The 21935-nt window shown below is 41.5% G+C and overlaps 1 protein-coding gene across 12 annotated transcripts in view; it reads left to right on the top strand.

The window, feature by feature from the left end:
* Positions 1 to 21935, top strand: part of SIK3 (SIK family kinase 3) — a 241288-nt gene that overhangs the window by 188899 nt on the left and 30454 nt on the right. For 6 of the 12 annotated variants that reach the window (XM_070624906.1, XM_070624902.1, XM_070624904.1 and 3 more), the window contains exons 5-11: positions 1679 to 1803; positions 2349 to 2472; positions 19355 to 19473; positions 20029 to 20139; positions 20378 to 20521; positions 20961 to 21038; positions 21147 to 21256. In XM_070624906.1, coding sequence (XP_070481007.1) covers positions 1679 to 1803; positions 2349 to 2472; positions 19355 to 19473; positions 20029 to 20139; positions 20378 to 20521; positions 20961 to 21038; positions 21147 to 21256 — 811 coding nt within the window. The remainder of the gene's footprint in view (positions 1 to 1678; positions 1804 to 2348; positions 2473 to 19354; positions 19474 to 20028; positions 20140 to 20377; positions 20522 to 20960; positions 21039 to 21146; positions 21257 to 21935) is intronic. The other 6 variants (XM_070624907.1, XM_070624903.1, XM_070624905.1 and 3 more) reach the window with 2 other exon arrangements.

Genomic DNA, 21935 nt, shown 5'->3' with positions numbered 1-21935 from the left:
ATAAGTGATATTTCAAATGTCGAAGGGAAAGGAAGAGGCCTGGCATAGAGAGGAAACAGCATAAGAAAGGCATGTAAACACAGGATGTGAATAGTCTAGTTATGCTAGAGTGGCTGGGGATAAGTTGGAAGGTATGGTGGAGCTGGGTAGTGAAGGGCCTGAAATGACAATGCTAAGAGATTTAAACTTTTATGTAAGGAGGAGGGAGCCACCAAATATTTTTGAGTGAGGAGGTAACACAACGTGATTTGTGTAACATTCACTGTGCTATGAATGGGTGGCTGAGAGGAAAATGAAATAGATATAGGTGGTAAGCAATAGCATCAGTGTAGGTCAGAGATGATGAGTATGAACTGAGATAGCAGGAATGGAAATAGAAAGGAGGAGATGGATTCAAGACACACTTCTACCCCACCCAGAAGTTTTATTACCAGTTTGAAATGGGAAATGAGAAGGAAAAAAGAAGGATTACTCCCTTGCTCCCAGTTAACTGATATGGTAATGCCATTCATTAGTGAACATGGGAACTTTACTGGAAGAGCAGATTTGATTTTGGAAAATGGTGAGTTGGAGGTGTTTGTTTCCAGGCAAGTATTGGAAATTCATGTCAGGAACTTAAGATTTGGTACCAGGATCAGAGATATAACACTTGGAGAATTATCATCAAACAAATGATAGTGGAATCTGTGAGACCAGAAGAGTTAGCCCTGAGAAAATATAAAGCAAGGAAAGAGTCAAAATTAGTACATGCCCTACTAGAAAACACCTTCTGTAGAGGGTGGAAAGAAGAAAAACAAGTAGTAAAAGGAGATGGTTGGCAAGGAGAGTAAAACTAAGAAAGCGAAGGAGTTTGAGAGAGTGGGGAGGTGCTCAGCATTTCAGATGCTGTGACTGCAGGGGCCTGGGCAGAAGGGGTTCTAGCCTGTCATACATACAAATTGTTCGTATAAATATTTATGTACTTAAAAGTGTTTATAAGTCAGCAACTCTCTATACTTTGGCCTGCCATCCTTGCTCATTTTCTTCATGTTCCTCCCAAACCTCACCCCTCCCGTCTCCTGTCTACTCTCTCTTAAAGCAGTGGGAGGAGGAGAAAAGAAGGGGAAGTTGAAGCGCAAAGAGAGTTGAAGTTAAAATGTAAACATTCTTGGGTCAATATGTAAATAAATGGCATATTCTTTATTTTGAATAAGCCACCTTAATGATAATAATGTCCCTTTATCTAATTTTTTGTCAGTGCGTCTCTAGTGGTCATAAATATGTTTGTCTTAAGTAAAAATAATATGAAAATTCTGGGTTCGGTTGAGTAGGCTTACATATATTTACTGATTCTTATGTGGTCTTAACATCAGTCATTATCCAATTTCATTTTTGTTTTTAAAGGAATAAGTACCACTTGCCTCACTCAGTCCAGGTTTATGAAGGCGGCAGTGCTGGTTTTACTGACATAAACCACTCGTGTTTTCTTTTAGTTCACCAAGTATCTTTTGCATTCCAGCTCGATCATATCTCTATTTCACTATTATTTTAAGTTTAAGTGACTGGTTATATAATTTCTAAATGTTCACTTTTCACATTTGCTATTCAAACTTAATGATTCAGAACCTTTATACTAGTGACCAGAAACTAGTATTTGCTGGGTTAAGATAACCTGAGTTGTGTTCATTTGCCTTTCTAGATTTTGGCTTCAGTAACCTCTTCACTCCTGGGCAGCTGCTGAAGACCTGGTGTGGCAGCCCTCCCTATGCTGCACCAGAACTCTTTGAAGGAAAAGAATATGATGGGCCCAAAGTGGACATCTGGGTATGTATCTCCCTTCACTTACACTCCATAGCATTAGTTACCCTTGACTGATGGCGACTGTCCTCATCCTGGACAGCGCATAATGCTGCCCGTGAATTGAGATCTTGATTACCTGTTCTTTGAATTCCCAGTTCTTTGTGCAGAGTCTTTCCTGTAGCACTTGTCTTATGAACTGAGCCATAGATTTCAAACTGCCCCTTTTCATCTGCAAAAAACCGCAAGGGCAAGCTTGGATGGGTGCCCTTGCCAAGAACAGAGATTCTTTCTGTTGTTGCCACTTGCCTTCTCCCTAAGAGATGAGTACTGAGAGAAATTCTAGATATGTTACCCAAAATTAATGTCTGGAAGCAAAGAAGAATGTTAAGTATTCTAAAGATGGTTGGCCTTGACAGTGTCCTGTATTATTTCTCATTAAAAAAGAATAAAAAGTTTGTTCCATTATCTTGTGCATGACTCACCATCATCTTTATACACGTACTATAATGGCCTCTTTTGTTTCTTCCTCTGATGTGATTAATTGTCCGTACTCTCTCTTGGGGATGCAGAGCCTTGGAGTCGTCCTCTATGTGCTTGTGTGCGGTGCCCTGCCGTTTGATGGAAGCACACTGCAGAATCTGCGGGCCCGGGTGTTGAGTGGAAAGTTCCGCATCCCATTTTTTATGTCCACAGGTAAGGGAGTTGCCAGCACACAGCTATGATTGGGTTTATGGAAAGTTAGACATGCTAAGTTATCCCAGGAATTGAGTGATGGGGTATAAATGGCCCATTTAACAACCTTTCTTAACTCTAGTTTGCTGAACTGGACCGCCAGAGGTAAGGTTCTGTAGAAACAGAGTGTGCAGGCCTTGGCATCAGATAGCCCTGCCTGAGTTTGCCTGAGTTTCGCTCTGGGTTCTGCACATAGCTGCTAGTGTTGTGTGGCAGATTACTTAGTCTGTCTGAGCTTGAGTTTCCTCATCTGTAAATGGCTGACAGTTCTGTGAAGGCTATTACTGTGAGGGCTAAATTAAATAATGTATGTAAACAATCAGGCCAATTACATGGTGGCAAGGTGATAAATATTCCTGTTTCACCCCTCTCCTTCACTCCGTCTCCCACCCTTTTTCAGGAAAATATTTCCATTTACTGGGACCCCATTGCGATGTGGCAATAAATACCAGGGATAAAGCAGGCTTTGCGTCTTAGTCTTGCTGCTACTACATTTCCTACTTCTGTGACATCCCCCCAACTCAAATAAAGAGGTATTTTTTAAATGAGTGGGCTATGGAGTAAGTAGCTCTTGGAACAATTTAACCCTGGAAACAGATACCAGGTACCCAGAATCTGCAGTGTTTTATCATCATTTATGTGCATGTAAGAAAAGAACATTTTAGAGACAGTGCAGTAAGCAGTCTGTTTAGTTTTGCTTAATCATATTTTCATTTTAAGGAAGAACATACAGAGTAAATGTCCACTGGGTTGGCAACAAAGTGCGTTGCATTTTAGAATAAATAGGTGAAACTTGTACTCAATTTAACTTTTAGTCCCCTTAGAATTAATGGGTTAATAGTATGTCAGATAATAAGTGCTGTGAAAAAAATAAAATAGAGAGGGAGGTTTGGGGATAGTGGGTGGGAGGTTATTTTTTAAAAAGTGTGGTCAGGGAACTCCTTCACTAAATAAGCGACATTTCAACAAAGACTGAAAGGAGGTGAGGGAGCGAGCTGTGCAGCCTGAGGAGGAGCTTTCCAGGCAGAGGAACAGCAGGCACAAAGGCCCCAGGGAGCACGCTTGAGTGTTTCAGGAGCAGGACCGAGGCCTGTATGCTCAAAAGGAATGAGAGACAGGACAAGAGAGATGAGGTCAGAGAGGCAAGAGCTTACTTTGGGGCCCAGTCAGTCAATGTGAAGACCTTAGTTTTAGTTTTTACTCTGAGCGAAATACAAAGGATCAGAGGGTTTTGACAAAGGAGTGGCATAATCTGACTCCTGTTTTTTCCTAAATTTTTTAATGGAAAATTTCAAACATACAAAAAAGTCCAAAGAATTGTACTGTGACTTTTATTTCTTAGAAATCACTGTGGCTGCTCTATTGGTTGAAAGGTTCAAGGGCTGAAGGAGGGAGACCAGTTAGTAGGAGACTTTTGCAGTAATCCAGGAGAGAGATCTTGGTGGCTAGTTCCCAGAATGGGGTGGAGAGGTGGAGAGGGGAAGAAGTGGTCAGATTCAAGAGATACTCCATACTGTGTGGCAGGCACTGTTCAAAACATTTCACAAACATTTATTATAACAGCCCTCTGAGAGACATAAGACTGTCACCTCCATTTTATGGGTGATAACCCAGGAGACGTTTAGCAATTTTCTTAAGATAACACAGCTGTTAAGTGGCTAAACCGGAATTTGAACCTAGGCAGTCTGGTTCCAACATTTCTGTTGCATTCGATATGAGAGAAAGAGAGTAATTAAAGGTAACTCTAGGGTTTTTGGCTTGAGCAACTGGAAGGATGGATTTACTGCTAACTGAGATGGGCATGGCTAGGGAAGAATACTTACATTTTGGAGAGATGTTTTGGATGTGTTAGTCTGAGATGCCCATCAGACATCTAAGTTGAGATATTGTGTAGTTGAACATAGGAGACTGTAACTGAGTTGAGAGTTGTGGGCTAAGTGTGTACATTTCGGAATCATCGGTGTCCAGAAAATGTTTAAAGCTATGAGGAGAGATCACTTTTTTAGGCAGTGATTATAGAGAAAAGAAGAGGTCCAAGGATTAACCTCTAGAACACACAAGTATTCAGAGATCAGGAAAATGAAGAGAGATCCACATAGGAATGGCTAGTGAGGTAAAGCAGACTCTGCTGTCCTAGAAAACAAGTGAAGAAAATGTTTCAAGGAAGAGGGAGTGAGCAGCTGGGTGGAGTGCTGCTGATAGATCAGATAAGAGAACTAAGAACTGAATATTGGGTTTAGAACTGTGGAGATCATTGATGCTCTTGATGTACAGCTTTGGTGGAGGGACAGGAGCAAAAGCCTAATTCATGTGGATACAACAGAAAAGAAATAGAAGGGAAACTGAGAAAGGAAATAGACACACCTTTTTCCAATTTTACTATAAAAGAAAGCAGAGAAGGGATCCAGTGGATTGCTCTGGCTGGAGTCACCAGTGATCTTGTCATAATCAACTGAATGTCCTCAGTCTTTATCTTAATGACCATCAATATTTAGCACTTTACCACTCCTTACTTTCTTTTTTTAAAATAGACTTTATTTTTTAGAGCAGTTTTAGGTTCACAGCAGAATTGAGTGGAAAGTATAGAAGGTTCCCATATAGCCTCTATCCCCACACACTCATAGCCTCCCCCACTATCAAGATATCCTGCACCTAAGTAGAACACTTGTTATAATGCAATCCATCAACCTACATTGACATGTCATTATCATGCAAAGTCCATAGTTTACATTAGGGCTCACTCTTGGTGTTGTACATCCTATGGGCTTGGACATATATATAATGACATGTATACACCAATATAGTATCATCATACAGAGCAGTTTCACTGCCCTAAAAATTCTCTGTGCTTATGCATCCCTCCCTTCCCCCAACCTCTGGCAACCACTGATCCTTTTACTGTCTCCATAGTTTTGCCTTTTCCAGAACGTCATATAGTTGGATTCATACCGTGTGTAGCCTTTTCAGATTGGCTTCTTTCACTTAGTAATATGCATATAGGGTTCCTCTATGTCTTTTCATAGCTTGATAGCTCATTTCTTTTTAATGCTGAATAATATTCCATTGTCCGATGTACCATAGTTTGTTTATCCCTTATCCATAACCCAGTGATGGACATCTTGGTTGCTTCCGAGTTTTGGCAATTATGAATTAAGCTGCTATAAACATCTATGTGCAAGTTTTTGTGTAGCATAAGTTTTCAGCTCATTTGCGTAAATATCAAAGAGAGTGATTGCTGGATTGTGTGGTAACAACATATTTTATTTTGTAAGAAACCACCGAACTGTCTTCCAAAGTGACTGTACCATTTTGCACTCCCACCAGCAATGGAGGAGAGTTCCTGTTGCTCTACATCCTCGCCAGCATTTGGTGTTGTCAGTGGTTTGGATGCTTGTCATTCTAGTAGGTGTATAGTGGTATCTCATTTTAATTTGCAATTCCCTAATGACGTCTGGTGATGAACATCTTTTCATATGTATATTTACCATCTGTATGTCTTCTTTGGTGATGTGTTCTCTCCAAGTGTTTTGCCAATTTTTTAACTAAGTTGTTTGTTTTCTGATTGTTGAGTCACTTCTTACTTTTTGAAACACTTTTTTCTCATTGCTTCTCAGACACCACATTTCTCCGGTTTTCCTTCTGTCTCTCTGGGTGCACCTTCTCAGTCTTCTCTGCCAGCTTTCTCTCTCCGTTCATCCTTTACGTCTTTTCATCTTTACGCCATCTTTCAGAGCCATCTGATTTACTGCTACGGCTTCAGTGATTACTGTCATGCTCAGTCCCCACTTAACTCTCAGTGAGCTCTCTGGCCCAGACCCCTCCTCTGGAGTGAAGGGCCATAGAGCCAATCATTTGCTACCAATGGTTTCACTTTCGTGTCTTAAATTTACATCAATGGAAACATTTTCAAAACTGAGCTTAACTCCCCCTTCCCTAGATTTGCTCTCCTCTGTGTTCCCTTTCCTAGTGAATGGCGTCACCTCCTGACCAAGGCGAAAGCTAGCCTTGATTCCTCCTTCTCTCTCATCATCGCCACAGCCAGTCAATTATCAGATTCTGTAGATTCAACACTCCATTCCTACAGCCACTTCCGTAGTGGCTCTTGCCTAGATTAAATAATAATCAACTAAATGGATTCCTGGCTCCAGTCTAGTCCCTCTCTAATCCATTCTCCACACTGCTGCATGAGTAATCTTTCCAAAACACAAATATAAAAACAAAACACACACAAATCTGATCATATCGTTTTCAGCTTAAAACGTTTCAGTGGGTTACCATTGCCGCTAGGCTAAAGTTCTCTCCGTCAGAGTGGCTAGCACACTGACTCAGCCATTTGTGACCATGACTATAGCAAAAAAGGCATTTTATACTGTGACCTAAAACATATATATACATACAACTGAACAATTTTTTCTTAAAAAAGCAAAACTTGCCTTTACTATGTGCTGTACCCTCCAATATATTTTATTCTATTACATTAAAAAATACTGATTATAACTTATTAAATTGATCTCGTGACTGCTGTTTGAAAAACAATGGCAGAGAAATACCTTTATGACCTGGCTCCTGCCTGTCTCTTCAGCCCTCGTTCCCATTCTGCAAGTAGTCACCCTGACTTTCTCATAGTTTCCTGAACAAGAGAGATTCCTTGGAGCAGTTCCCCCTGCCTGGAATGCTTCTCCTCCTCTTCCTCCCCCACTCCACCCACTCCTGGATTCTAGAATAAGAAATTAGACGTGATAGAAAGAAGAATCTAGATAATTTCTACCATCTTCAGGTCTCCTGGCTTTGTTTTATCATGGGACTTAGCAGACTTTTTATTGTAGTTCTTTCGTTGTATGTCCTCCACACCAGACTGTGAGCTTATAGAAAGCAGAGACAAAACATGTGTTTTTCACAGTTGTCTATAGTCTAGCAGAGTATCTGGCTTGTAGTAGGACTTAGTAAATACTAAGTAGGTAGTAAATACAATCCTTCTTAAAACCCTCCAGTGGCTTTCACTTACACTTAGAATAAAATTCAAAAGGTCGTTATTATTATGGCCTACAAGGCACGACTGTGATTGGCTGCCCTCTCTAATCTTATTCCCTACCACTCGTCACCTTACGTTATGAACTCCAGTCACAGAGGCATCCTTGCTGTTTCTCAGACCTGCCGAGCACACACATGTCCCCGTTCCCTCAAATATTCACATGGCTTGCTTCCTCACCTCACTTGGGGTTTTTGCTTAAATGTCCCCTCAGAGAGGCCTTTCCTGACCCCTCCCAACATCCTCTTTCCATAACTCTGCTTCATTTTTTTTCATGGCACTTACGCTACCTGACATGATTTGTTTATTGTGTCCCCACCCCCCATCCCCACTGCCTCTTGATTATGATAAGGTTTTGTTTTTGTTCACACTGTATTCCCACGGCTTAGGACAATGCGTGGGTCCTAGTAGGCACTCAGTAAATATTTGTTCAATGAATAAATGAGTGCATGCATGTGTTTGTGAAAATGCTAACTACCAAAACCCCTTCAGAGTACACACTTGGATTTAAATAATAATATCAATAACAGTAATCTATATTTCTTCAAGGCTTTCCGTTTACAAAGTATTTCCTACACTCGATCTAATTTGAGCTACATAACTGTACTCTGGAATTGGTATTGACACATTATTTTATCATTTTTCCAATGAAGTCTAAGAAGCTGAAGTTTAAAGAAGTTAGTTGACTTGCCTAAAGCCACACAGGTAATAAATGACTAAGTCAGTACTCAGATTCAGTGTTTGTTCTGCTAGACCACACTGTTGCGAAGAAAGAGCAAGATAAACAAACCACTTCCTCTGCTTTTCCAGTGTCCACACTATTTCCTGTGAGCAACTTGGATCCGCTCTATCCTCCTCCCCCACGTCCTGGCATCATGGCAAAAGATTTGTACTCAAGCCTTAGCAGAGCTGGCTTCAGGGAGTGGATGCTGGTAAAACAGCTAACCATACTGTCAACCACATTGTCCATTAGAGCTTAGAAATAAACTCTATGACATTTTAACTTCTAAGGAAGAGCTAATATTTGTAATATCATATAAGTTAACATGAAGGTTTAACGGCTCTCAGAATGCCAACATAATTATTCTAAATATGGTCACTTTTTAATCTCAGTCAAGTAATTCCCTAGGTAGGAATAAAAATTTTTGTAAAATTAAGTACAGAAAATGAGAAACAACCCAATCTAGGAGATGAGTAGGCAGTTACTATGTTACCAGTATGATCTCTCTCGCCCTCAGGGACATACTTGTGCTTGGCCTTGCCTACCATCATAGCGCCGAATCCCAAGGCCCCTCAGAGAATGCCACCAAAAGGATACAGCATAGGAGAAAATGAAGTCATAAAGTTGTTTAGTCTTTTCTTAGCTTAGACATTCTTCAAGTACTGTAAATTTTCAGGTTTATCTCAAGGAAACCTAGAGTCTGTCCCTGAGTTCTTTTTCTGCTTACACCTCTAGTTTCTGGGCACACTTCCACCTCACTACACGTAGAGTTAATTCTTTACCTGGAGGCTGAAGCCGGCACCTTTCCCGCCTGTCAGGTCTACAATTACTATATGATAGAAGAGACAGTGGTTGAGGGAAGTCCTTAAGAACAAGATCCTTTCTTTTCCTAAGCTGTTGTCATAGAATTGAGCTGAGTTTATCCACTTTTCTGCCAAAAGGATCTAGAAACTCCAGCAGAGCTGGTATAATTTTCTGAATTAGCACTTGGGAGACAAAGTGGGGAAGGTCCCATCGTCTAACTTCTTCTAGCCAAGTTGAATTCCAGAGTATCTACAGCTGTGTGGGAGGCCATGCTGTACAAATGGATACAGTTAGTTAAAAAATTCCAAGTGTCTCTTTGTTGTCAGTAATGTGCGGAATGAAGTTTCCTCACAGTTAGTGGATATTTCTATGCCTGGTCTTGTTTGTTTGATAGAAGCTTCCCTTCGTGGTCATCCTAAGATGTACTAAAGACATACTTTCAAGTTGGAATGACAATATTGTAAATTTAAAAGAGGATTTATTTGAAGACTGAATCGATTTTATACCACTTTGTTTTATAATTCTGTCTTCCTCCACTCTCCCCTAGAAAAGCCTCTTGATATCAGAACTGTGTTTTGTACATCATCATCTTCCATAAAATCTAACAGCGCCTGGTATGGTATAAACATTCAGAGAACATTTTTTTTTTTTAAGATTTTATTTATTTTTCCTTTTTCTCCCCAAAGACCCCCGGTACATAGTTGTATATTCTTCGTTGTGGGTCCTTCTAGTTGTGGCATGTGGGACACCGCCTCAGCGTGGTTTGACGAGCAGTGCCATGTCCGTGCCCAGGATTCGAACCAACGAAACACTGGGCTACCTGCAGCAGAGCGCACAAACTTAACCACTCGGCCACGGGGCCAGCCCCTCAGAGAACGTGTTTTAAGGAGAAACCAAATCATTACCATTTACCTATTGAATCTTAAATCAGACTCCAGTGTTTTATTATTAAAGTGAAAGGTAACTCACTGGTGATCTGAATTATTAATTGGTTTTATGTACTTTTGTTATGTAGGTTATTACGTAGGTGACCAGGTCAAGTTGCTTCTAGTTTTAAAAGGTTTTGGTCTACTATAGAGTTGGCTCTCTATGTCTCAAGTAAAACAAGTTTGGTTCAGACAGTGTTTTTGCATTAAATTTACCAGAGCATCCCAGAGAGCGGTTAGGTAAAACCCTGAGCCTAAATTATAGAAGGATTACAAGCTGAAACTTGCAATTTTTTGAAGCTGTTGCGGAAGACGAGACCTGCCTGACCACAAGTATTAGCTGATGCTCTTTCTGCTTTCCTCTCCTGCTGAGGACAGCCAACAACTGAAATTTTTGGAGCATCAAACTCATTCACTATCAATGTGTTTTGTAAAACCGTCCTAAAGCCTGCTTTGCCTTACTCAGCAGTTGCGCCACCTGCTAGCACGTGGAGTAAGATCAGCCATTTATTTAGCTGAAGGAGAATTAATTTACAGTGAAAAACTGCGGTGACGGCAAGTGTGTAGAGATCTCTTGTGGACAATCTTTTTGAGTCCTTATTGATTAGACTTCATTGTGACTTAATTAATTGTAATACTGCATCAGCATTTTATCACTGGGAATGCAAAACCCAGGCTTACATAATGCTTCTGACGGAGACTGTGCTGTGCAGCTACTGCCTGAAAGCTTCTACTTAGACGCAAACAACTCTACCCTGATCGGCTTATTCATCGAGAACCACACAGAGCGCTTTGTTTAGAGGGAAGGGGACGGGAGATTAAAGTGGCTCACCTGTCAGTCTCCAGACGCTGAGGGGCTCAGCGTCCTCAGACCAGTCCTCTCATACCTTTTTGAGGCATATTCCACCACAAGGGAGAAAAATGTGTGTGGTGCTTTTGTGTTAGTGAATGCAGAAATCACAGATGATGTCAAGAAAGAGGCTAGATCTACTGCAGAGTGAAGCAGGCCTCTCCTACCCATCTCCATGATTTTATCTAATATAATAGAAAACCAGGGGCCGGCCCAGTGGTGCAGTGGTTAAGTCCACACGTTCCACTTCGGCAGCCCAGGGTTTGCTGGTTCAGATCCTGGGTGTGGATGTGGCACTGCTTGGCAAGCCATGCTGTGGCAGGCATCCCACATATAAAGTAGAAGAAGACGGGCACGGATGTTAGCTCAGGGCCAGTCTTCCTCACCAAAAAGAGGAGGATTGGCAGCTGATGTTAGCTCAGGGCTAATCTTCCTCAAAAAAAGAAAAAAAAAATGAAAACCAGTGGGTAAGTATTGGTACTGCCTTACTTATTACCCTTCTTAAACAAACTGTCTCCTAGTTGATGGCAACCCTGTAGAGGAAAATAGAGAAAGGGAGGGAGTTAAGTGGAAGGACTCCAGAGATTTGCATAATAACTCACATTTATTAAACATTTTCTACATACCAACACTCTTGCATTAACTTATTTAATGTTCACAACTACCCTGTGAGGTGGGCTACCACTGTCATTTGATAGACAAGAAAACTGAGGCATGGTAAGGTTGAGTAACGTACCCCAAATCACAGCTGGGAAGTGGCAGAGCTGAGATTTGAACCCTGGCAGTCTGGCTTCAGAAACCATCGAACTGTTGTCTTTGGTTGTATTTTAATTCTCAGTAAATGTGTATCTGCCAAGTTATTCCAAGTATCAAGAGAGTCCTGGAATAGATATCTTTGTCCATCTGGATTACTTACTGAAAAAAGAGTTAGTAACAAGTGCGTCGTATTGGACTCTGGAGTAAAACTGAGCCAGAATTTCGTTCTACGATAATGATTGATGTTAGGGCTTAAAAATATTTGAATAATGGCATAATAGTATAAGCAACAAATTTTTATAAATGTGAACTGCAAATTGGGCAGCCTCTAGTAGTATAACAGTGTAGCAAGCCAGGGTCTTTTCGAGGTCGGGGCCAGAGGTCAGTGTTAGCATCCCCAGCCCTTAAGCCAGTATCTCCTAATTTCTGAATCTTAGTTCTGGCAGCCTCACAACTTGCTAGAAAAACTATTGAAAATAAGGAAAATTCAAGAAATAGGTGTTCTTTTGCAAATAAATGGAGGCAAATGGGTCAAACACTTGATTTCTCTCAGTCAATTTCAGGTTGATAAACTCTTAAGACCAAAGAGAAAAGAGCCTCTCAGCAGAAGTTTATTGATTCCTAATAGAAGCTCTTTTCTCAGCTCCATCTTTATTTTCCAGAGTGTTCCAAGCCATCTATCTTCCTTTGGCCTCTGTGTTCAACCACTGAAAGTTTGCCACAGTATTTAGTTATAAGGAATTTGATTTCTATTTCAGAATATTCTGATGATAATTTGCAGAAACCGGTGGTGTTGGAATTTATTAATGTATTAAATTTTGTTTCCTTTTTGGATTTTGAGATTTGAGAAATATAGAACCCTCTTTGGTTTTTTTAGGGGATTGGGGCTTGGTGAGGATGATTGGCCCTGAGCTAACACCTGTTGCCAATTTTCCTCTTCTTACTTGAGGAAGATTCACCCTGAGCTAACATCTGTACCAGTCTTCCTCTATTTTGTATGTGAGATGCTACCACAGCATGGCTTGACGAGCAGTGTGTAGGTCTATGCCTAAGATCTGAACCCACAAAACCTGGGCCGCTGAAGTGGAACATGCAAACTTAACCGCTACACCACTGGGCCAGCCCCTAGAGCCCGCTTTGAAATTTTAATTGCTCTGGAGAATTAAACATTATTAAGAAGTTTGTTAAAATTATTGAAAATAAAAACTCTTGGGCTAAGTGCTTTGGAATTACCTTTGGACACACCTTGTGTTGACTGGAAAGAGCACATGAGAAACCAGACCATACCCCTCCTCCAGGCACCTGTAAGAAACATGAATTTGCTGGGTAATTGCTTCTTCCTTGCATTCTTCCCATGCCTCCTGGCACACAGACGTCTTCTGTTTCCACCAGCTCAAAGCAGTTTTATGTGGTCAGAAAGAATCCATGACTCAATTTCTTTTAGACCACTCCTCTGCCCGCAGAGCTGAAAATGATTGCTTTGCCTGTTCCACACTTTGGCATCACATGAAAAGTTTGAGAGACAGTTGGCATTCCCTCCATCCTAGGATCGGCCTGATGAATCTGACAATCCAGTGCCCTAAATTTCTGTCTACCCCTTCCCCTTGGCTATGATTCCTTGATTGGGGAAGCCTGTTGTTTCTAACCTACCGTCACAGTCTTCATCACCATGCAACAGCCGGAGTATGTGAACCAAGTTCACTTTTCTGTAGTGTGTTTAATCCTCACCATTATGTCCCTGCCTTCTCAATTCATCTTAATCCAATTTGCTGTTCCCCCTTAACATTGTTTTCCAGGTAGTTCATAGCCTTCTGACCATGAACTTACCCAGCCCATTTTTTATTAACTTGGCCTGTAGGTGACTCGAATGTTGGAACCTGTGGAGATTACTTTGCATTTGATCTGACAGAAGAGGAAATGAAATTGATTTGAGTTTTTATTAAGATATACTGGCTACTACCTAAAACATCAATAGTTAATTTATTTCAGGTACTCTATGGGTTAAGAACACTGGCTTTGGAGTAAAACTGGCCAGAATTTGGATCCTGCTTTGCCTCTTATTTGGTCAGGTTTCTTAACTTCTCTGATTGTAATTTTTTTATCCATAAAGTAGGTTGATGTGTGAATTAAATGCTTAAATTAAATTAACTTAAAGCGTTTAGCACTTTGCCTAGCATGTACGTGCTCAATGAATATGTTATTATTATTAAATTATATTTTTGAATGAAGTGCTCTATTAATCTTTCACACCCTCCTTCCCTGTGTTGTCTTTTACTATTTTCTGTGTTTCTTTCTCTCACTATCTTAACATGCTAAGGATATGTTATTAATACTTTCAGTTGGCTCCACAGGGTTTGTGGAGAAGACTTATCTGCCTGGAGTTGTTTTGGTTTGTTGTATCATAACCTTGATGCTATAGCTATACCCACATGCCAATGTCTCCTCAAGTGGTAATCTCATTTACAGATTATTCTGTATAACCTCAGAAAAGATCAGTGAGTAAGTACGTCCTGTGTGATACGGAGAACTCTAAAGCTACACGGGGAAACTGGAAATCATCTGATCCGGCTCTTGCTGGATATTAGGTGTTATCATAGGCACTGGGGATACACAGCTCCATGAGACACTTGAGACACAGTCCCTGTGCTTAAAGGACTCTCAGTCTTTCTCACTCCTAATGCTGGGAGCCCTTTGAAAGACATCTCAAATGTCAGCCTCTGATTAAAGATTTCTAGTGACAATGAATGCACTATTTCACAGGACAAATCATTTCCTTTCACAGTTACATGGTTTTTAGAGTTGGAGGGGACCTGGAGTTCATCCCATCCAGTTACTTTCTGGACCTAACTCTTCAAGTGAAATCTTACTCAGAACATTAATCTATAAAATGGATAAAATTGCTGTGCTCCAGGTGTGGCCCTGCCCACTTGACTGCCCCCTCTCACTTCTCTAAGGGGCCCCTCCTCAGATCCCTAGGACCCTGATCCGGTAATCTGGATCAACTCTAGTAATTAGAAAGGTTTTTCCTAAATTGAACTTGTTACTTCCTAATTACTCCAAATTCAGGCCCCTGGAGCAGCACAGTATAAATCTGCCTTGTCTTCTTTAGAAAAACCTTTCAGATACTTGAAGAACACCCAGCATACCTTTCCTGCCTAGCCTTCTCTTCTCCAAGATACATCAGCCTCATTGCCTTTAACCTGACTTTAGGTGGCATGTTTTCAAAGTTTTAGTCAGGAAACTCTTACATTATTCTGTTCCTTCTTCCAGCCTGGAAGCTGGAGACAGAGCTTCTGTTAACTCTTGGTTGACTTCGAAGTTGGTTTTTCATTCCCCTTCCCCATCCCTTACTGTTTCCCCTGGGCTGAATGCGTTAACCTCTTAGAGAAAGCTGTTTATTATCAAGGTCAAAAAAGAAGAAAGACGTTAAAGACCTGGCCTTCTTAGATGGAATTACACTGGCAGTCTCCACTGAATTCCCATTTTAGGACACTGCTCATACAGCAGCTCTCTCTCCAGTCGTCTAGATGCCTGTCCGCGCTCCAGGGCAGGGCTCGCTGCGCATCCTCTCGTTAACATTCTGCCGGCATATCAAGTTTCGTGGGCCCACAGTGATTTTCACTGCAGAGACCGCTTGGCGTCTTGCACGGCGCGGATGAAAGCGGCCTGTGAAGGGAAGCCGCTCCTCTGGCACACACGAGCAGAGCAGCAGATTCCTGCATTGCCCAAGTGCTTCAGTTTCAGTCAGTATCAAAGGCTGTGTCTGCCTTTTGGGAAGGAATAAGTGATGGGCCCACTTTAGACATTAAAATAGAGTATTTCTTGGCATCTGGAAAAGTTGATGTTTTGTACCCTTTGATCTGAGGCCCTGTCTTCTTTCCACTCATTTTAATTGACTGTCCTGTGGTTAATTGTGTTATTAGGTTTGGGAGCATTTATTCCCTTCATTTTCACTGTCTTTCCATATTTCATGTAGAATAGTGCATTCAGACCTAGGTTGAATTTAATTTCATGAACTATATGGCACTTAGGAAGTATCGTTGATGATAATACTCTGGCTTTCTGCATTTTGTTGTGTTTTACCATCTGTGCAACATATGAAAAGTGTTAGCTTTCTGTTCCTTTGCATGCTGGCTATTATCTAAGGCACACAAGATAAAAAGCTCTTGTCCTTTAGGTGTTGCCACTGCAGCCAGGAGTTCTTAACGTGGGGCCCGTAGCCATCTAGGGAAGCTATGACATGCTGTTGGGACTCATTGAACAGACTAAAATTATATGCAAATTTTTGTGTATAAATTCTTGTTCATGTTTTTCTGGAGATTTTTCAGGGCATCTGAAACCAAATAATGATTAAGGATGACTGAACAGAGGTTTCAAGATCTTGAAATTGAATTAGATACATCTTTTAATCAGGACTTATTATGGTGATGTTGATTTTTTTGTTTGTTTTTAAGACAATTGCTTTGAAAATTCTGTTGTAAAGCAACCCTGTAACTGAGCGTCATTCTGCCTTGGTCATCTGATTCAAGGCTAATGTGGTTACCTTTTAGGCACTAAATTCTATATGGAAACCAAAAGAAAACAGAAGAGTGCCATCTAGAGGTCTTAACAATTTCACAACTTTCAAATCAGGCCCAGGCTTTCTCCCTACATGGGGGTCTTTAGTTTGAGTGACTTTCTAGATTAAGAACATTTTTTTCCTCTCAAGTAATTGCAGACCATAAAGGTGTGTGTCAATATTTATAATCCATACAGATGCTACAGTTGTGGGGTCTAGCCTTGCTACTGTGGGAACATAATTTTAATAAAGGCTTAATGTTGTAGGTGGCTTTTACTCTATTTTGTAGAGATATGGGAACTACAGGCTTTAAGAGCCACATTGCATTTGAATATACTTTTAATCATCAAGAACAAATTTATGCCTACTATAAAATCATTTTGAAATAGGGACTTTGCTGTATGTTCTCTTAAAGTTAGAATAAATTAAAAATTGAGTAATTTGTCCTAATTACTCTTGGTATTCCTTTCAAGATGATGATATAGAATGGTGTTTGCCAAATGATGCAGAAATTGTGGGATTGCAGAGTTGAATTCACTCTGGAAAATAGATCAAACAGAATATATATCCCATGAAGACGTATAAAGGGTCGGCAGGAGCGTAGCTCTCAAGTCCCCGCTCTGCCGTTACTGTGCAGTGTTGAGTATGTTAACTTTCTTCTTTTATAAGTGTGGCTAATAATAGTATCTCATTTAGGGTTGTTGTGAAGATTAAATGAAATAGTTGGTAAGCACAGTGCCTTATATATAAAAGGTCTTTTAAAATTAGCAATAATTTATTGTTGTTGTTTTTTTTAAGATTTTATTTTTTTTTCCTTTTTCTCCCCAAAGCCCCCCAGTACATAGTTGTATATTCTTCGTTGTGGGTGCTTCTAGTTGTGGCATGTGGGACACTGCCTCAGCGTGGTTTGATGAGCAGTGCCATGTCCGCGCCCAGGATTCGAACCGACAAACACTGGGCCGCCTGCAGCGGAGCGTGCGAACTTAACCACTCGGCCACGGGGCCAGCCCCTATTGTTATTGTTATTATCACTGACCAGTTTTATTTTCAGGACAACTGTAATAAAAGCGAAACAGACTACTTTTAAAACCTGTATCTTATAGAGAATTTTATAGTTTAAAAAGCATTTTCACAAATAAAATTTTGTTTGATTAGAGTTTCAGTAAATATTTATTCATATATTCAGTAGCTATTTATTCAGCTCCCATTAGGTGTAATAACCATCTTTGGTGTTGGAGGTTTGGTACTAAAAACAGTGGTAAGAACGACATGGACCTTACGTTGGGGGAGTTAGACAATAAACAAGTAAATAAACAAGACTTCACAAAGAAGTCTTAGTGTGAAGAAAATCAGCGTGATGTAATAGACAGTGACTGGGGGCCTTCTTTAGATTGATTTACAGGGAGGAACTTTCTGAAGAAATGGCATTTAAGCTCTTTCCCAGATAACAAGATGCCAGCCACGTGAGGGTCCAAGGAGCAACTGTTCCAGCTAAAGGAACAGCAAGTGTAAAGGCCATTGTTTGGGAGCGTGTTATGCATGTGCACAGACTAGAAAGAATGCCAGTGTGGCTGGAGCTCAGTGAGCCAAAGAGAGTGTGGAAGGCGATGAGGTCAGAGACGGAGGCACGGGCGTATAGGCCCAGGACTTTGGAATGTATTCTGTAGATTATAGGAAGAGATTGGAAAGTCGTAGGCAAAGTAGTGCTATGCTCAGATTTTTGTTTTAGAAATATCCCCTCTGCTCCTCTCTGGAGAATAGACTGTAAAGGAGCAAGAGTGGTGGCAGAAAGACCAGGGAAGAGATTTTGCAGTAGTGTAAGCAAAGAGTTGATGGTGGTGTGGATGAAGTGTTGGATTAATGGTTCAGGAGCTTGGATCCTGCCCACAGCTCTGTGCAGCACGGAGGCAGTAGAGCATGTGGTTAGGAGCACCAGCTGAAGAGCCAGGCTGTCTGGTTTGATATCTGACTTACCATGTGACCTTGGACAAGTTTCTTGACTTCTCTGTGCCTAATTTTTACCATCTCTAAAATGGCATTGATGATTGTACCTTCCTCCTAGGATTGCTGTGAGGGTTAAATGAGAGAATGATCATTTGTAAAGTGCTCTGAAGAGTATCTGTTCATACTGCGGTTGTCATCCTCATCACCACTTTCATCACAAGTGCTACTCCCACATTACCCGCAATACCCCCAGTTTACAGATGAGAAAACTTAGAAATAGAGGGTGATTTCGGAATCAGAATATAGGTTTCTCAGGCCGGCCCAGTGGTGCAGCGGTTATGTCCACACGTTCCGCTTTGGCAGCTCAGGGTTCACTGTTTTGGATCCCAGGTGCAGACATGGCACCGCTTGGCACGCGTGCTGTGGTAGGCATCCCACATATAAAGTAGAGGAAGATGGGCATGGATGTTAGCTCAGGGCCAGTCTTCCTCAGCAAAAAGAGGAGGATTGGCAGCAGTTAGCTCAGGGCTAATCTTCCTCAAAAAAAAAAAAAGAATGTAGGTTTCTCGATTGTGAATGCATTGTTTTTTCTGCTATATAATACATAGTATGAGCTCCCAGAGAAAAATATCTATTGATCTGAATCTGTGTAGCTTGGAGCCCAGTTGTATGCACCTGTTAATGTTTAAACAACATTGAGAAAATGATAAATAAGGCTAGCAGAGTCCCAGTGTGTGGTAGGGAGGCATCCTGTGCCTGTGCCTTTCTCCCCGACACCTTGGACAATCAGAAGTTTAAATTCTGACTTTTGAAGAGAGCTTTTGGACACTTAAGCCAAAAGCATTAGTACGCACATGGTAATACATATAGGAGGACAGAACTGAATATTTTGAGAACCTTGTAAGATACTGAATCTCTTTAGAGGACATTCAGTTCTTCATTAACTGTATTAAATGGGGCCATACATAATGTAAATAAATGAAATCCATGGCTTATTCCTAGACCGTTTCTGGTCAGACTTTTAGTGAAGGTATTAACCCAACTACCAGGTTTGAATTTCACTTTTCTTCACCTCTTTCTACCTTTGCCCAGTCCCTACTGGAATAAGCAATGACATAGGTAAGGAGCAAGGAGCAAGAGAGACAAACTAGAAGCAAGGAGCTTGAAAATCTGCCTGCTCACTTTGCCTCCAGTTCCTCAGCCCCAGCGGCGCCTCCCTCTCAGAGGTTGAAGGCAGGCTCTTTGTCTGTTGCAGAGTGTGAGCACTTGATCCGCCACATGCTGGTGTTAGACCCGAACAAGCGCCTCTCTATGGAGCAGATCTGCAAGCACAAGTGGATGAAGCTAGGGGACACCGATCCCAACTTTGACAGGGTGAGCTGGGCACCACTTTCCTCAGGGGACTCCGCTCAGAGCTACTGCAGTCTCTTTTGCACAAGATCGTAATCAGGCCGGGACCTGAAAACACTCGGAACAGACTGATGTGTAATACTAAAGCAGCCAGTGAAGTAAGCACGAGGGAATTGTAAAACCAGCTGAGTTGTTGGAGAATAGGGATACCAGTTCCCTACCACTTGTCCCCAAATCATAGTCCCTTCTTGGCTTTTGAGAAAGTACAGCCCACAATTCTGCAGCTCACCCACCGTGGGGATGTCTCCTTCTTCTTGTCTTAGTGTGCTCAGTTCAATGGCTCCTGTGGCATACCTTTGTTTAAACCGTTATGTCCATCCCAGGTACCCCAAGGAGCTCAGGAAAATGGGGATCTTGTCTGCTGACAGCTAAGTACCTGGGACTGTCTTGCTTAGGCTTTATCTGAGGCCAAAAATATCCCAAGCTAGAGGCCATGGAACAGCTTGTTCATTATATATGATATGCCATGTAGACGTGGTTAATGAGGGGTTTGGTAGCTTGCCTTTTTTTATGTTACAGTTAATAGCTGAATGCCAACAACTAAAGGAAGAAAGACAAATGGACCCCCTGAATGAGGATGTCCTCCTAGCCATGGAGGACATGGGACTGGACAAAGAGCGGACACTACAGGTATCTCTCAAGGAGTAGAGAACAAAGTGAGGTGTAGCCATTCTCCCCCTCTGTCCTGCCTTCTCTGTTTTTTCTCCTCCCTGGGAAGTTGGATCTTTCTGTTTTCCTCCTGTTCTTCCTCTGCCCCTCTCTGCCCTTGGAAAGAAGGTGTTTTGGTCTTCTGATGTTACTATTGAAAGGGTTTTGGTCATTGACATACCACTTCACCAGGGTTTTTCACTCTTTTCTCTCTCGGTAGTCGTTAAGATCAGATGCCTATGATCACTATAGTGCAATCTATAGCCTGCTGTGTGATCGACATAAGAGACACAAAACCCTGCGTGTCGGAGCACCTCCTAGCATGCCCCGAGCCATGGCCTTTCAAGCCCCGGTCAGTATCCAGGTGGGTAATGACTCTGGTGACCTGATTCAGGACAGTAACACTGGGGGCTGGCGGGGTGAGAAGTGTTACCCATTGCTTACCAACGCTAAGTCGGGAGAGAGCTTCTTGTTCTTCCTCACCTCTGTCCCCTCGCATCTGTCATCTTTTCCTTTGTCTGAGGTCAAGCAAAGATCTGAACCTTCTTTGACAGAGAGGATGGAAGGGTATTTCAGTACTTGGGATGGGCAACAATAGTTACTTTTTTTCTAAGAAACAGCAAATCATTGAAAGAAACTGTCCTCTATAAAGAATACTTCCTCGTTGTAGTGTCTCAGTGCAGAGGGACCAAAGAGTCAGAGGTAGAAACATATAGACTAGTGATCAAGAATACTTTGGAAGACTATCATTATTTCCCTCTAGTTTTTAAGGTGTGTCTATATGCGTATGTACTCCTTTCCAGGCCGAACAGGCTGGTACCACGATGAACATCAGTGTTCCCCAGGTGCAGCTGATCAACCCAGAGAACCAAATTGTGGAGGCAAGTAGCAGCCTCTGATAGTTGTCAGCTGAAACCGCTTTCTTTCCCATAGCCTTGCTTCCTTTCCTTACTTCTTATTTCGAATTTGATTGTTTCCCTCCACCTCAGCCGGATGGAGCAGTGAACTTGGACAGTGATGAGGGTGAAGAGCCTTCCCCTGAAGCGTTGGTCCGCTATTTGTCAATGAGGAGGCACACAGTGGGTGTGGCTGACCCACGGTGAGTATCTGGCCAACAGCCCTTATAACACCAGGGCAAAGAATCCCCACCTGACTTTGAGTTCCTACCGTGGCAATTTTTCCTACTTCATTGTGTCTCCTAGATGAGACCTAATCCAGTGGGCAAGACATATTTTTAACCCAGTTCAGGGTTCCTGGTAGATCAGACTTGATTTGACTAAAGAATTACAGAGCTGTCCCTAATGGATGGCGGGCCAATAGCCACCATCAGCCAATCGGTGAAGCATGGTAGCATCTTTGCCCACAAAGATTGAGGTCTTCTGATCTAAGTTATATGAAAGTACCCCTTAATTTTCTGTGTTTGACAGCTTTTAAAGATGTTGTTTGCCACATGTTCTTTTTTTTTTAATTGAGGTAACATTGGTTTATAACCATTGTATAAAAACTTCGGGTGTGCATCATTATATTTCTATTTCTGTGTAGATTACCTCATGTTCACCACCCAAAGACTAATTACAATCCATCACCATACACATTTCCACATGTTCTAATGCAAAACTCATCTAGAAGGTGAGGGCAAATTATATGATGTAATTTATATATGTTAAAAATTAAATTAAGTGAACAAGAGTCCAAAAACACTCAGGATAAGTAGCAGTTTCCCAAAGTGTTTTCCCCAAACAGCCCTTCAGAATGTTCCCTGATGCTCTCACACTGGA

The sequence above is a fragment of the Equus przewalskii genome, chromosome 6, assembly GCF_037783145.1.
Source record: "Equus przewalskii isolate Varuska chromosome 6, EquPr2, whole genome shotgun sequence".
NCBI lineage: Eukaryota > Metazoa > Chordata > Mammalia > Perissodactyla > Equidae > Equus > Equus przewalskii.
This window is presented reverse-complemented; position numbering and strand designations above follow the sequence as displayed.